At 30.3% G+C, this 12,754-nt stretch overlaps 1 protein-coding gene across 1 annotated transcript; it reads right to left on the bottom strand.

The window, feature by feature from the left end:
* Window positions 1-4,831: 4,831 nt before the first annotated feature.
* Window positions 4,832-11,545, bottom strand: LOC100251548 (probable LRR receptor-like serine/threonine-protein kinase At1g51860). The gene is made up of 11 exons (XM_010656592.1): window positions 11,476-11,545; window positions 9,126-9,666; window positions 8,836-9,039; window positions 7,694-7,765; window positions 7,528-7,608; window positions 7,073-7,236; window positions 6,652-6,980; window positions 6,394-6,520; window positions 6,076-6,138; window positions 5,781-5,973; window positions 4,832-5,216 (listed from the first exon to the last, which is right to left on the bottom strand). Exons 1-11 carry the CDS (start codon window positions 11,543-11,545, stop codon window positions 4,832-4,834), a joined length of 2,229 nt encoding a protein of 742 aa, XP_010654894.1.
* Between the last annotated feature and the right edge of the window lie 1,209 nt (window positions 11,546-12,754).

Genomic DNA, 12,754 nt, shown 5'->3' with positions numbered 1-12,754 from the left:
CTCTATCACATAGAAAATTATATAAATTTTTTGAGAATTTTATCTAAACAAACTTCAATATCCTTTGAAAAACTTTTTTAATAATTTGAAAGGGTTAAAATAACTTCTTGTAAACACTTTCTAATATTTATCCTTCAAAAATTAGGTGTTTCATAAAGTTTTAAAAATCTGAATATATATATAATACTATTAAAATATTTTTTTAGTTTACATTCATTAAAAGATTTTCTTTAAAAACTTTCTAAATAAGAGCACCATATGTGGCTTTTAAGAGGGATTATAAAGTACTTAAAAAGCACCAATTAGACAGTAAACAAATCATAATAAAATGTGAGAGAAATCAGCATATTAAAGAGAGATATGAGAGAGGTATGCACCTGTTTGAGCCTGCACATGAAGCAGTATAAGAAGAGCTAGAAAACCAAAACCTAGAGAAAACATTTCCAATGCTCCTAGTAGGAAAAAAGGGCCTTTGCAGCTACATATTTATAGGCACAAATTGCAAATTATTTATTGTGATTAAACCCATTCTAACTTCCACCTTAAATTGATGAATCTTTCAAAATCCTTTCTTTGTTTACTTTCGTTAAAAAATTAATTTTTTTTTATTGGTTTGAGTTTGGAAAATAACCAACAATTGACTTAGAAAATCATATTGAAATGCAGAATTAAAAGAAGATTCCCAGGAAGATTGCTACTTCCCAACTACTTTCTGAAGGCACCATCCACATAAGTCTCTCCAAAAATAACATTTAAAATAAAAAATAAAAAAGAAGGGAAAAAGAGCCATAAAAAAGAACTTTGAGCATTAGAGATGATCAAAGAGGAACCAATAATTTTGAAGTCAAAACCTTGGATGTTGATTTTTGTTTTTTTTTTTCCTCTGCAAATTAGAAGACTGGGTGTAAGTCAACTTGAATATTTAGGTTTTACAAATTAAAGACTAGGATTAATAGTGGTGTTTTCTCATGCATCTCAATCATGATGCAATCATGCATAATGTGAAGTCAAGTCATCTCAAGTATTTTTCGAAGTAATTGCAGTAGCAGGATCTAGTATTACAAACTATGTATTGGGATTAATTAAAGATGTGGCTTACATACAAACGAGTCATGGAGTTTTATATTGTTCAGTTTCCATCAAGTGATGATTGCGAGAATGTTTCAATTTTTTTTTAATCTATACTTTTGAGAAATTATATGTTTGAATTAATTTAAAAAAATTATAGAGGCAAGATTTGATCAAAGATGTGGCTTTGGGCACAATAAGTTAAATGGGTGGAATCCCAGCCCAATTTTGGATCTACATTGCAGCCACTTTTATATGGTTATTTATTTTTCAAGGTACACGTGATTTCATGACCATTCGGGCCTATGTACCCTATTCCGGCCTCCTTTAGTGAATCAAACAAATGTTCCTTCTAAATTCATTTTGACATTTTAAAAAAAAATTTAATTTTGGCTATGATGAAAAAAAAAAACAGGTTTTGAGTTACCTTTTGAAATGATCAAGATTTTTAATGGGTTATTTAGTTGATCAATTTTCTTGATCCAAGTAGTGAAAGAAATTATAAATATGAGAACTATTTTTCTCCATAACACAATAACCTTGACCCTCATTTTCATAGAGAAATCAGAAAAGATTAATTCAAGATAGGACTTTGTTTTTCTAAAAAAAGAATCATGCTCTTTCTGGATTTCAATGAGAGAGATAGAAAGGAGAGTTATATTCTTTTTAGTTTTTCACAAGGAGAGATATTTTTTCAGAGAGTGAATTTATTTGTTTATTTTATATTTCATTGTAGTTTTGGGGCAGTTTTAAAACTTTCAGAAATTATTCGTCAACCCATTTGAGCACACAAACCCAATTCCAACAAGCTATTTGTTAATTAATTTATTTTTTTTACCATCCTTCCAAAAAATAGAAAGATAAAATTGGTGCTTTAAATATCAAACATGAAATTTATAATACCATGTTAAGCTTTTGAGACCTTTTTTCTTTTGCATAATTTATTTGTCTTTTGATATGTTAAATATAACGCAATTTTTTTTAATGGATATATAAATTTTGTCTCTACATGTTGACTATGTAAATTAAGGAAGATTGTAATGTAGAGGATTTTTAGGAATCACTTAAAATCATAGATCAACTATTGCATTTCAACACTCCCATTAAGTTAGTTCCAATGGTGCCTTCTATTCTCAAATTGTGAACCATAGAGTTAAATATGGGACTTCGAAATCCCCAAGTAATGAGTTGTAGTTTATACGAGACAAGTGGAATGCATGCAAATAAGTCAATCTCTACGAACTTAGTTTTATCATGTTGTATTAGATTGTGAGCAATGCTTACAATAGTCTTGTTGTCACAATATAGCTAGTCTCATAGAATCTTCAAAATTCAGTTGTAGTACCCTGATGGATTGTATAACCACATGCATGAAAATGATTTAGGGTCTTAATGTCTTTCCAAAAAATCCCAAAATTTTAAGGATCCCAAACCAGTCAGAAACCAAAAACATGGTATTCCTCCTTCATGAGATTTTTCTTCTATCTATAGATTTATCCCCGTCAATTCAACTCAAATCTATTTCAACAGAGAAGATTGAGCTTTAGTTTAGATCTTTCCCATATTGGAACTCAACTCAAGTTTCGCCAGTTGTAGGTTGAAAAGGCAATGCTAATACCCTGAGTAGAACCATATTGGAGCTCACCTTATACTTTCAACAATCATATATAAATTAAGACTTAGAACTTGATATTTTCCTTTATTTTCTAGGCTACCAAACAGCATATGACCCGAGAAAAATAAGGTTTTAACCTTTCCATTGTGCTCTTGTTTCAAGTAACGTGAACACTCACAACTAGGAACATGTATTTGGACATTAAAAATTGTTTCTCTATTAATTTAATATTTTTCTTCACTTACCCAACAATCAAAAAGCTCAAATGGCAAAGAAAAAATGATTGAAATTTACAAAATTTCATTAGTTACAACATCCTAGTCTTCATTAGGAAACAGTGTTGTAAATGAAGATTAAATTTGATTTTTAAGGAAATAAAAAGGATTTTTTTTTTAACACAAAATGATTCACATGGTAGAGGAAAGTTTATTTACCACTTGGAAATTTCTTAAAATCCTTTCCCTTTTCACACACATTTGAAACCACCATGGAAATAAAGAAATAAAAAAAGAGAGAGAATAAATGGTGAATTTTCTCTCATACTTAACCTTATGTACTCTTAGAGTATTTGTAAATGTACTATTATGCACTTTTTTTCCCATGACAAAAATGTCTCTAACTATTAATTAATATAAGAATAACAATCATATTCTTAAAGTCTCTGCATCATCTAAGTGGGTCAGATATCCCCTAAAATACTCACTTTATGTTAATTAACTATTTTTTATTTCCTAGTTATTTTAATTAGTTGAATTAAGGTTAGATATTTAATATTTTGAAATTAAGAAAATTTTAATTTAAAAAGAATTTAATGGGCTATAAAAATAGGGGAAATTTTGCCAAATTATATTTATTAAGAAATTTTGGGTAATCTACTATAATATATATTCTTATTCTATATTAACTTTCCTTGACAACATGCTCTTTAATCCACATTTTATCTTCAAGTTCTACCATAGAATTCATGTTAGTTTAATTAAAATATTTATTGTTATATTATTTAATTTTAATCCTATATTCATCTCTACAATGCGAAGTGGTAATTCAAGAGTTATTCTCACACAATGTTAATATTTAAAAAATTTTCACATACCATGTAACTCTATTTCAATGTTTTAAGATAAATTTGAGTAGGTTCTATTAATTAGTTCATTATATCATCACATTTAATTACATTTTTTAATTATTCTATTTTTTTTTTAAGAAATTCAAATTCTTACTAGAATTTTTTTAATACAATTACGAGAGTTTCAAAGAAAATCCTTAAAAAAGGAAGGAAAAAAAAACATAAATTGAAATCAATAAATTTGTTTCATTTCTCTTCTACAAAAAATAAAGAACTTAAAAATATAAAAATATTCAAATAATTTTATTATATTTAATTTTCTTTCATAATTTTCATAGCAAAGCAAAAATATGAGAATTTGGAGGTTTGTTTAATAATTGTCTTTGAAAACAATTTTCTATTTTACATAACAAAAAAATAAGAAAACATGTTGGACAAAAAAAAAATAAAGAATAGTTTTTTATTCTTAAAAATAGAAAATATGATATTTTCAAATAACATCTTTTAATTATTTTTATTTATTTTATAAGAGTTATTTTAAAAAAATAGTTACATAAATATGGAAAATAATTTAAAATAAAACACTACATGTAAAAGTTATTTTTAAAACATATTTAAAAACTTAGAAAAGAAGTTTAAAACATTTCAAGTTTTCAAACAGATATTTATTTTACAAAACATCAAATAACAATTTTTAAAAATTGTTTCCAAAACGGTTTTTAAAAATTATTTTTTAAAACAATTATCAAATAAGAATTGAATTCCATTTTTTTCCCCATATATACACTTTCAATAATTCTTTTTTTTTTTTCCTATATATATACTTTCAATAATTCAAATAGAAAACCTAAAATTTATAACAAGTCCAAAAAAATTTCATGCCTAAGGAGACTAACACATAATATATTGGGTTCAAATTATAACAAAGAAGGCAAGAACATCGTTTAAAGTACATATGCATGTTCCAAAGGCAAGAACATCATCATTTAAAGTACATATGCATGTTCATGAAAGTTCAGAAATATTAAGTAAACAAACAACAGTACTATGCACACACTAACACACATTACTAGTCAACATTTCTATCTTGCTCGAGGACCGGTTGCAGGTCCAATAGGTTGAGTAATGCTTATTCCTGTATTTGAAGTGCTACTCATCTCTACCAGCTTCAGACACTCTTTCAATTCTCTCACTATATAACTCATAGTTTTCCTTTCTGTGGAGCTGAATGGTACGCAACACATTGCTGTCTCTATAGCTCTCCAGGCAGAGTTAGTATTGAAGATTCCTTGTAACCTTGGATCCACAATGTCTTCTATTTCTCCTCTTTCAATAATGGGACGGACCCAATCCAATATGCTGCGATTTTCCTCCATTATTGCAGGCCGGCCGGAAATAAGCTCTAAAAGAACAATCCCAAAGCTATAAACATCACTTTCCTTAGTCAACTGTCCAGTTCTGTTGTACCTACATAAATTAAAAATCATGCAAAACAATCTCAGTTGCTCATAAGAGAAAAAAAGAAAAAACAATGGCAAAGACGGTGTCTTCATCATATTCTGCAGTGAATGCAGCGCCAAGCAGACTTACATACCTTGTGGGGCTAAACAGAGTCCCACATCTGGCTTAAAGGATATTCACGACTTTAAAACATGCTTACATGGTTATGAAAAACTCGTTAATATATGGTAGAAACTTTGAAATTTTTTATAAAGTTACATTTATAATCATAAAATTTACTGTTAGTGCAAGCCACACCAATGTTGAATGCAGGAACAGAAAATTCTCATAGAGTAATGTATATATACTAACTAAATTCCTCCATTATTGGTTCTTAAACTTCTTGCATGGTAAGATAACATTATCAGTGAACAGTGCATACTGACCTTGTAAGAAAAATCTGCAGAGAATTCAAAATGGAAACAAAAACTTTATTTTCAAGTTCTAGTACGTACTATATTCCAGATTTGTTGAGATATCATCAATGTAATGGCACTGCATTTCAGTGAAGTAACAAAGATCAGTACTTACTGAGGGTCAAGGTACCCAGAAGTGCCAACAACAAAGGTCGTTGATACATGAGATGGATTTTCAGAGGGCATGCTTCTGGACCACCCAAAATCTGCTACTTTGGCTTGCATTTTTTCATTCAATAGGATGTTGGCAGCCTTAACATCTCTGTGAATTATGGATGGATCGCAACCTTCATGCAAATATTCCAGTGCTGCAAACTCGTCAAATTCCACTTCAGTTAGTTGAGAGGGAAAAATATGAAAAAAAAAACTAGTGGTTTATATAAGAAAATTTGTATGGTTCATCTTCTAACCTTGTGCTGCCTCAATCGCTATGTGAAGTCTTTGTTCCCAACTCAAGACCGACCCAATTTTACCTGCACTTATGGCACATAACTTAAATCTCTAATATGCTTTTGCTACAAAGAAAAATACCAAATAATGTTCTTACATAAATAGAGCACAGAAAAAGAATATATAGATCCAAATATTGGTTTCAGTCAGTGTTTTGATACTATCTTAGAATTTTTCAATGGTTTATCCAAATATTTCGAATTTTTCAAAGGAGTATAAAGAGAAATAAATCACAAAATTAAAGGTTTCATTTTAGGGGTATAAAGACAATTAGATACCTGATAAATGTTCTTTCAAGTTCCCATTAGCCATATACTCGTAAATTAGCAACATGTTTGAGTCCTCGTCGCAGTACCCCATTAGAGAAACCAAGTTTCTATGATGAATTGTTGACAACAGCCGAGCCTGTCATTCATATCATCAACACCCAACCATGTCAAAGTTGAATTTTTGTTTCCATCAAGCAATGTGTCAGTCATGTGTTAGAAAGTTTGAAATCAGAATAATTCAAATGCTAGTACTGTAGGGAAACTTGCCTCATTTCGAAATTGCTCGAAAGATTGATGCGAAGTGGGTGACAACTTCTTGACAGCAACTTTAATGCCATGGCTTAAATGGCCACTATAAACTAATCCAGATCCTCCGTGTCCAATCACCTCTCGAAAGTTGTTAGTAATCCTTTTAACCTCAGAGTAACTAAGGCATTGCTTCTTTGCCTCCAGCTTTTCATTAGGTTTGATCATTTCCTTTTGTATTTCTTCTAACTCCAATTCCAAGTTCTCTTCTTCATTAGGTACATCTGGTTTCTTTAAGTCAAATTGTGATACACTTTCTTGATCATTAGGTTGGACTCCAGCATGTGTACCTAATTAATGAGACAATTAAAGAAATGTAATCAGAATTTCAACACCTCTAATTTGCTTAAAATATCCATGTAAAAGAAACAAGATTGACTACCATGTCTTCTGCCCCTTATGAAGTGCCAATAGATGGCAAATATTGCACCTAAGAGGACCACGAAGGAAGCAATGGATGCAACTACAGGAACAGCAACCGAGTTCTTCGTTTTCGTCTTTGTGTTACATGAGTTGTTTTGACAAAGATCCGGATTCCCATCCAAACTAGCATTGAAACAGATAACACGTGAAAAAATCGATCTTGGAAAACAGCTTTAGAGTCGAGTTCCTTTCCACCTTATCCTTATCAAACAAATGGAACAAAATAACTAGTAGACTCTTAATTCAACTCGTTATGTTTGAAGAACAAACCAAAATGAAACCATTACAAATTTTCCCTTCTTAATCATTCAAAATATTGTAGATTGACATAGTACTTAACATCATCTCTCATGATTTCACCACCAAGAAAACTAAAATTCTGAATTCGTGGTTTTTAGTAAGCACTAAGCAGACCTCAAAGTCAAGGTTCCATCATTAGATTTTGCAAGGAGGGCCGAAGGAACCGACCCTGTCAATTTATTCCCTGATAGGTTCCTGCAAAGAATCACAGCTAATCTGATCAATTCTTTCTGACTAAAAAACTTGTATGTATTTGTGCAAGTAATTCCAGGCAACTTACAAGGTCTTCAAGGAAGACATTTCAGATAGAAATTCAGGCACGTCTCCACTTAAACTATTGTTAGATAAATCCCTGCAATGAAAATTTGTATTTTTTTAAGTACTGGTATTAAGCAACAGAAGTTTTAGATTACTATGGAATATTCAAGCTTCAATTATTGACAAGGTTATATATCTCATTCAGTTACAACATGAACTTCTGTGCCATTATAGCCTAGCTTTCGAAGATCCAACATTTCATGCTGGCTAATACTTACAAATATTGCAATGATGTGAGATTTTTGAATGAATTATCTATCTTCCCAACCAAATTGCTAGATGATAGGTTCCTGTTTAGAATTAGAATGACATTCATTAGCAGATAGTTTTTATATATATAGATATGCTAATATTTATTTATTCATTTTTGGGTGCACAAACTCACAGTGAGGTGATACTAGGGGCATCATAACCATTGTCACTACAGATCAGGCCATCCCATGAGTAACTTCTTGGGAGACATGGATCTCCTTGCCAACTACTCTTCATCACCTGGTATACTGACTTGATTTTCTTCATAGCATCAACTTGTATATCCAAAAGAAAGTAAAATAAGATGGATTAATTTTTATAAGGTTGAAATCAAAAAGGGAAAAAGCAAACTAAGACCTGTATTTGGCAGCATTTGGTTACATCCCAAATCACGCAAACTCAACAATATCACTCTTAAGCCCGGCAAAAAGTTGTTCAAATGATAATTTTCAAATATCATGAAGGGCTTAGTCTACCCTTAGTAAATATTTATTGGTTTTTAGATAAGATGGTCAAAGATCGATCCAAGAATTGGTATTAGAGATCAACAAATTCAAATCAAGAAAAGGAAAAGGAGAAGATCGCATACCGTCAAGTTGTTCAGTGGGCGACTGTAAGAATTCTTTTATTGTGTAAATCTCCAGAGCATTCATAATGGGTGGAAGTGTGGATCGATTTGTCTTGGCAAGTGAAAAATTCATCTGGATTCCGCTTAGGGAAGATTGAGTAAAATAAGAATCCGAAACCATATATTTGGGTTCAATAGGATCAGAAATTGTTTTATTATTCAATGAGATAGTAAATTCTCTGATCTGGTCTTGCACTTCCTCAATCTCAGCAAAGTGAAAATACATGTAAAATTCTTGAGAAGAATCAATCCCCACCAAATAGAAGTCCAAAGATCCATTCACAGGCTTTACAGCAGTCTCCATTACCGTGGCCGGAAGTTTAAATTCATTTTCGCTTAGCACAGAACTACTATAGGGTGCTTTGATGGCTTTCCAATAAATCGAGTTGAACGGTACCCACATGCGATCCAACACATCGTCTCCATATCTAGTTAAGAAGTTGAAAATGTTCAGCAAAGACACTACTAAATACAGCCAAGAAGATAGTATAAGAACTTTCAAAACATCCCTCACCTGACTGTCTCATTGGTTTGTGAACCGGAATTGAGCCTGTTAAAAAGCACCAGCGATCCAGATTGAGTTTTGTTATAAATGGAATTATCAATCGGCCTGAGCTCTAATGCAGAAATGAAAGGTGTCCCAGAATCAGTGTTTACAAGACACATATATATTTCATCTGTTCTAGTGACATGTATGATTTCCGTGCGGAAGATACTATATGAAGAGTTGAATTTCACTGTGTCCCATTCTTCGACACCCAGATATAGTTTGAATTCTGGAAGCTGATCATTGTACTCTTGAACATTACCACACATGAATACAGCTCTGATCAAGTACTTATTGCCTTGTTCCGCTGGTAGGGTGTAGCAATTCTTGACTCCTTTTGGGAAGCTTCGAACAGTCGTGAGCTGTTTTTCAAAAATTGGGGACTTGAAATCATGAGGGATGTTCTTGCTTACTCCGCTGTCTATGAATTTTGCATCCGTACTGTAAAAGAGTTTGGTTGTGTTGTCTATGTAGTCCTCATTCACTCCACAATCAATGCTTATGAATCCTACAAAATTTCAAACTCATAATCATTCTCAAATTTCTAAATCAAACATAATAATGAGTAAATCAATGTATATATATCACCCATGGTTGGGCTTGGAATCATTGATTCAAGTTAGGATCAGCCTCGAGCCACCCCTAGCTAGGCCTCGGAGCTAAGCTCAGGTTGGGCTTGGAATTTAACTCTAAGCACAAGCCCAACCTTAAGCTAGCTCAAATCTTTAATAAATATAATCAGGTTTCAAATCGAAATAATATAAACTAAGGTTGACTTCGCGATTAGGTATGTAAGATTTTTCCTAATTTATAAGAGTTCAAGTCCCATCTGAAAGGGGCATAGACTTAAAAAACAGTTTAAGCTTGGCCTTAGAGAAATCGGACTTGGCTTAGGTTGACTTTGACTTAGTTGCTGGCTAAGCTAGCTTTGGCCTGCAATTTTTCTCAAGTTATTTTCTCAAAAAATGGGTGTTGTTTTGCTCCTTCTAATAAAATATTTCTAACTAAAACCTCAATGCTACGATTCATTGAATTAATGAATATATATGTATTTGTAGATACATCTAATGATATAATATTATGTTACAAAAAAATAAGGATAGGTAATTAAAAAAAAAAAAAAGGAATAATAACATACAAATTTATATGAAAAACCTTAGATGGAAAAAACCACAGAGGGAGGAGAAAAAAATTCATTATGTTAAAAATTGATTTAAAAAAATTAAAAATTGGTATAAAAAGGAAGAAGACACAAGCAACTATTATAGAAACATAATTATCATAACTTTAAAAACTGTACATCATCCTATATATATATATAGACGCAATCCTTCCGCTATGGTGACTGCTACCACCATAGACCCTCCCAAAAATTCTTTTAAATTTAGTTTCACAACATATGTTGTATAGTGATCTTTTCGGATTGAATCAAATAAAATTCAGGTCACCAAACTCTAACATATTAAATAATCAATTATGTTTATATAGCAAAAATTTTGATTTAAAATTCATTAATGTTGTAGTTTTGAAAATTTTCTTGGCATAAAATCATGCTACCATGCATTAGGAAAAAACAATATAATTTTGTAGGTACAACTCAATATGGTTTGGATGAAAATATATATATATATATATATATATATATATATTTAAAGCACAAAATATATCTATAGTGAATATTTTGTTTAATTTCCGTGGAATTTGGAATATTTAATAAAAGAATGAAAAAAGGAAGGTGCCAAGGAGATCTATTCGTAAACAAAAGTGAAAGAAAGAATAAAATGTCAAAAATAAAATAATTTAAAAATGATTAGAACTTTTAAATCATTACAATAAAAGTGAAAATGGAGAAAAATATAAAAAATAAACTAATTTAAAATCATTAGAACTTTCAGATCATTACGATTCACAGGCTATCATTATTATTGAATTAAAGTAAGGTTTTGATTCACCCATGACCAAAAATAAAAAAATTACAATAAAAATAAAGATGAAAAAAGTTATGAGTATTTTAGAAATGTGAAAACTGGGAATGAGATCAAGAAATCCAGTTCATTTAACATCTACTACTATTATATTCTGGTGGCTTATTAGAAATCAAAATATTAATTATCATAAAAGCCAAAACTCATATTCAAATCAAGATTTAACATATCATTGTAAAATGAGATATTATCTATTGGTGTTTGATAAATTTTTTTTATATGAATGAAAAAATTTAATACACTGGACTATAATAAAATGGAAAAAATTATTAAAGGAACATATGTATGATGGAGAGTAAAATCATGAGATATATGAGAAAAAATATGCATACCTGTTTGAGCGTGCACATGAAAAAGCACATTAAGAGCTAGAAAACCAAAAACCCGAAATAGCAGTTCCATCAGTCTTCTAAGGAAAGAAGGACATTGGAAATGTCCAAATATATAGAGGGAGAAACAACACATTAATACATCAATATCTCCCCATCCAAGTTGGTTATTTGTTTATACTTTACAAATTGTGAAGAAGATTATTATTATTTTTGTTTTTATTTTTTATTAGGTAGTGAAAGTTGAGTTTTTAATTTTTAATTCTTCTTATTATTATTTTTATTCCATTATGTTGACCAAGTTCTAACTTATTTTTTTTCCTTTCCTTGTCTATATTTGTATTTGTTTTGTCGTGTATGAGTTCAGTCATACAAAATGTAGAAATAGAATTGTTTAGCTATGTAGTTGATTCCATGTTTAGATATTATATTTTAATGAAATTTTCTTAAAAGCCAAGATGAATTTGAGATTTTTCAAATTTTAATTGAATAAAAGATCCATTTCCACATGACATTGTAGATAACTGCTTCCTAACCACTTTCTTAAGGGATCATCTATAAAGTCTTCTTTGAGAAAGTAAAGAAAAATGAAGGAAAATGCTAGCAGTAAGAACATTCAAAGTAATGTTAGAGATGATCAAAGGAAAAACCAATGATTTTGATGTTAAAACGATATTTGTAATTTTAAAAGGTTAGGATGTTGATTTTTGTTTTCTTCTTTCATTTTTCTACAATATTGACATTAGATTAGGAGTACTAATAGTATTGTATTAGGATGCAATATAAAATCATCTCATATATCTTTCAAAGTAATTACAGTGGCATGGTTTAGGGCTTGAATCAAGGTTTGAATTAAGGACTTATGCCCATTTGATGTATTTAGTATTTAACTTTTGCATTTAGCAATAGATGAAGTAGAAGCAAAAGTAATTAAGAGGAAAATTTAATCTTTAGATGTTGATCTTAATACTTGAGAAGCTCTCTCAAAGAAAAATTTATATATTGATATTGAAAATAATAAAATAGTATGGTGAAATATGATTCAAAAAACATATCATCTATGGAAAAAGTTTCTTCTATAAACATATTGTACATTTACGATAATGCAAAGATTCAAAACATATTAATTTTCAAAAACAATATGTTTTAGAACAAATTCTCAAAGTATGACAAAATAAAATAAAATTCTATGGAATGTTTGTGGTGACTCTTCAAATGCAACTTTTAGTAGTACTTCAGTTTATGGTGCCTCTTCTGCAGAGTGTGAATCCTCTCCTAGCTT

The sequence above is a fragment of the Vitis vinifera genome, chromosome 9 (assembly GCF_030704535.1).
Source record: "Vitis vinifera cultivar Pinot Noir 40024 chromosome 9, ASM3070453v1".
Classification (NCBI taxonomy): domain Eukaryota; kingdom Viridiplantae; phylum Streptophyta; class Magnoliopsida; order Vitales; family Vitaceae; genus Vitis; species Vitis vinifera.
This window is presented reverse-complemented; position numbering and strand designations above follow the sequence as displayed.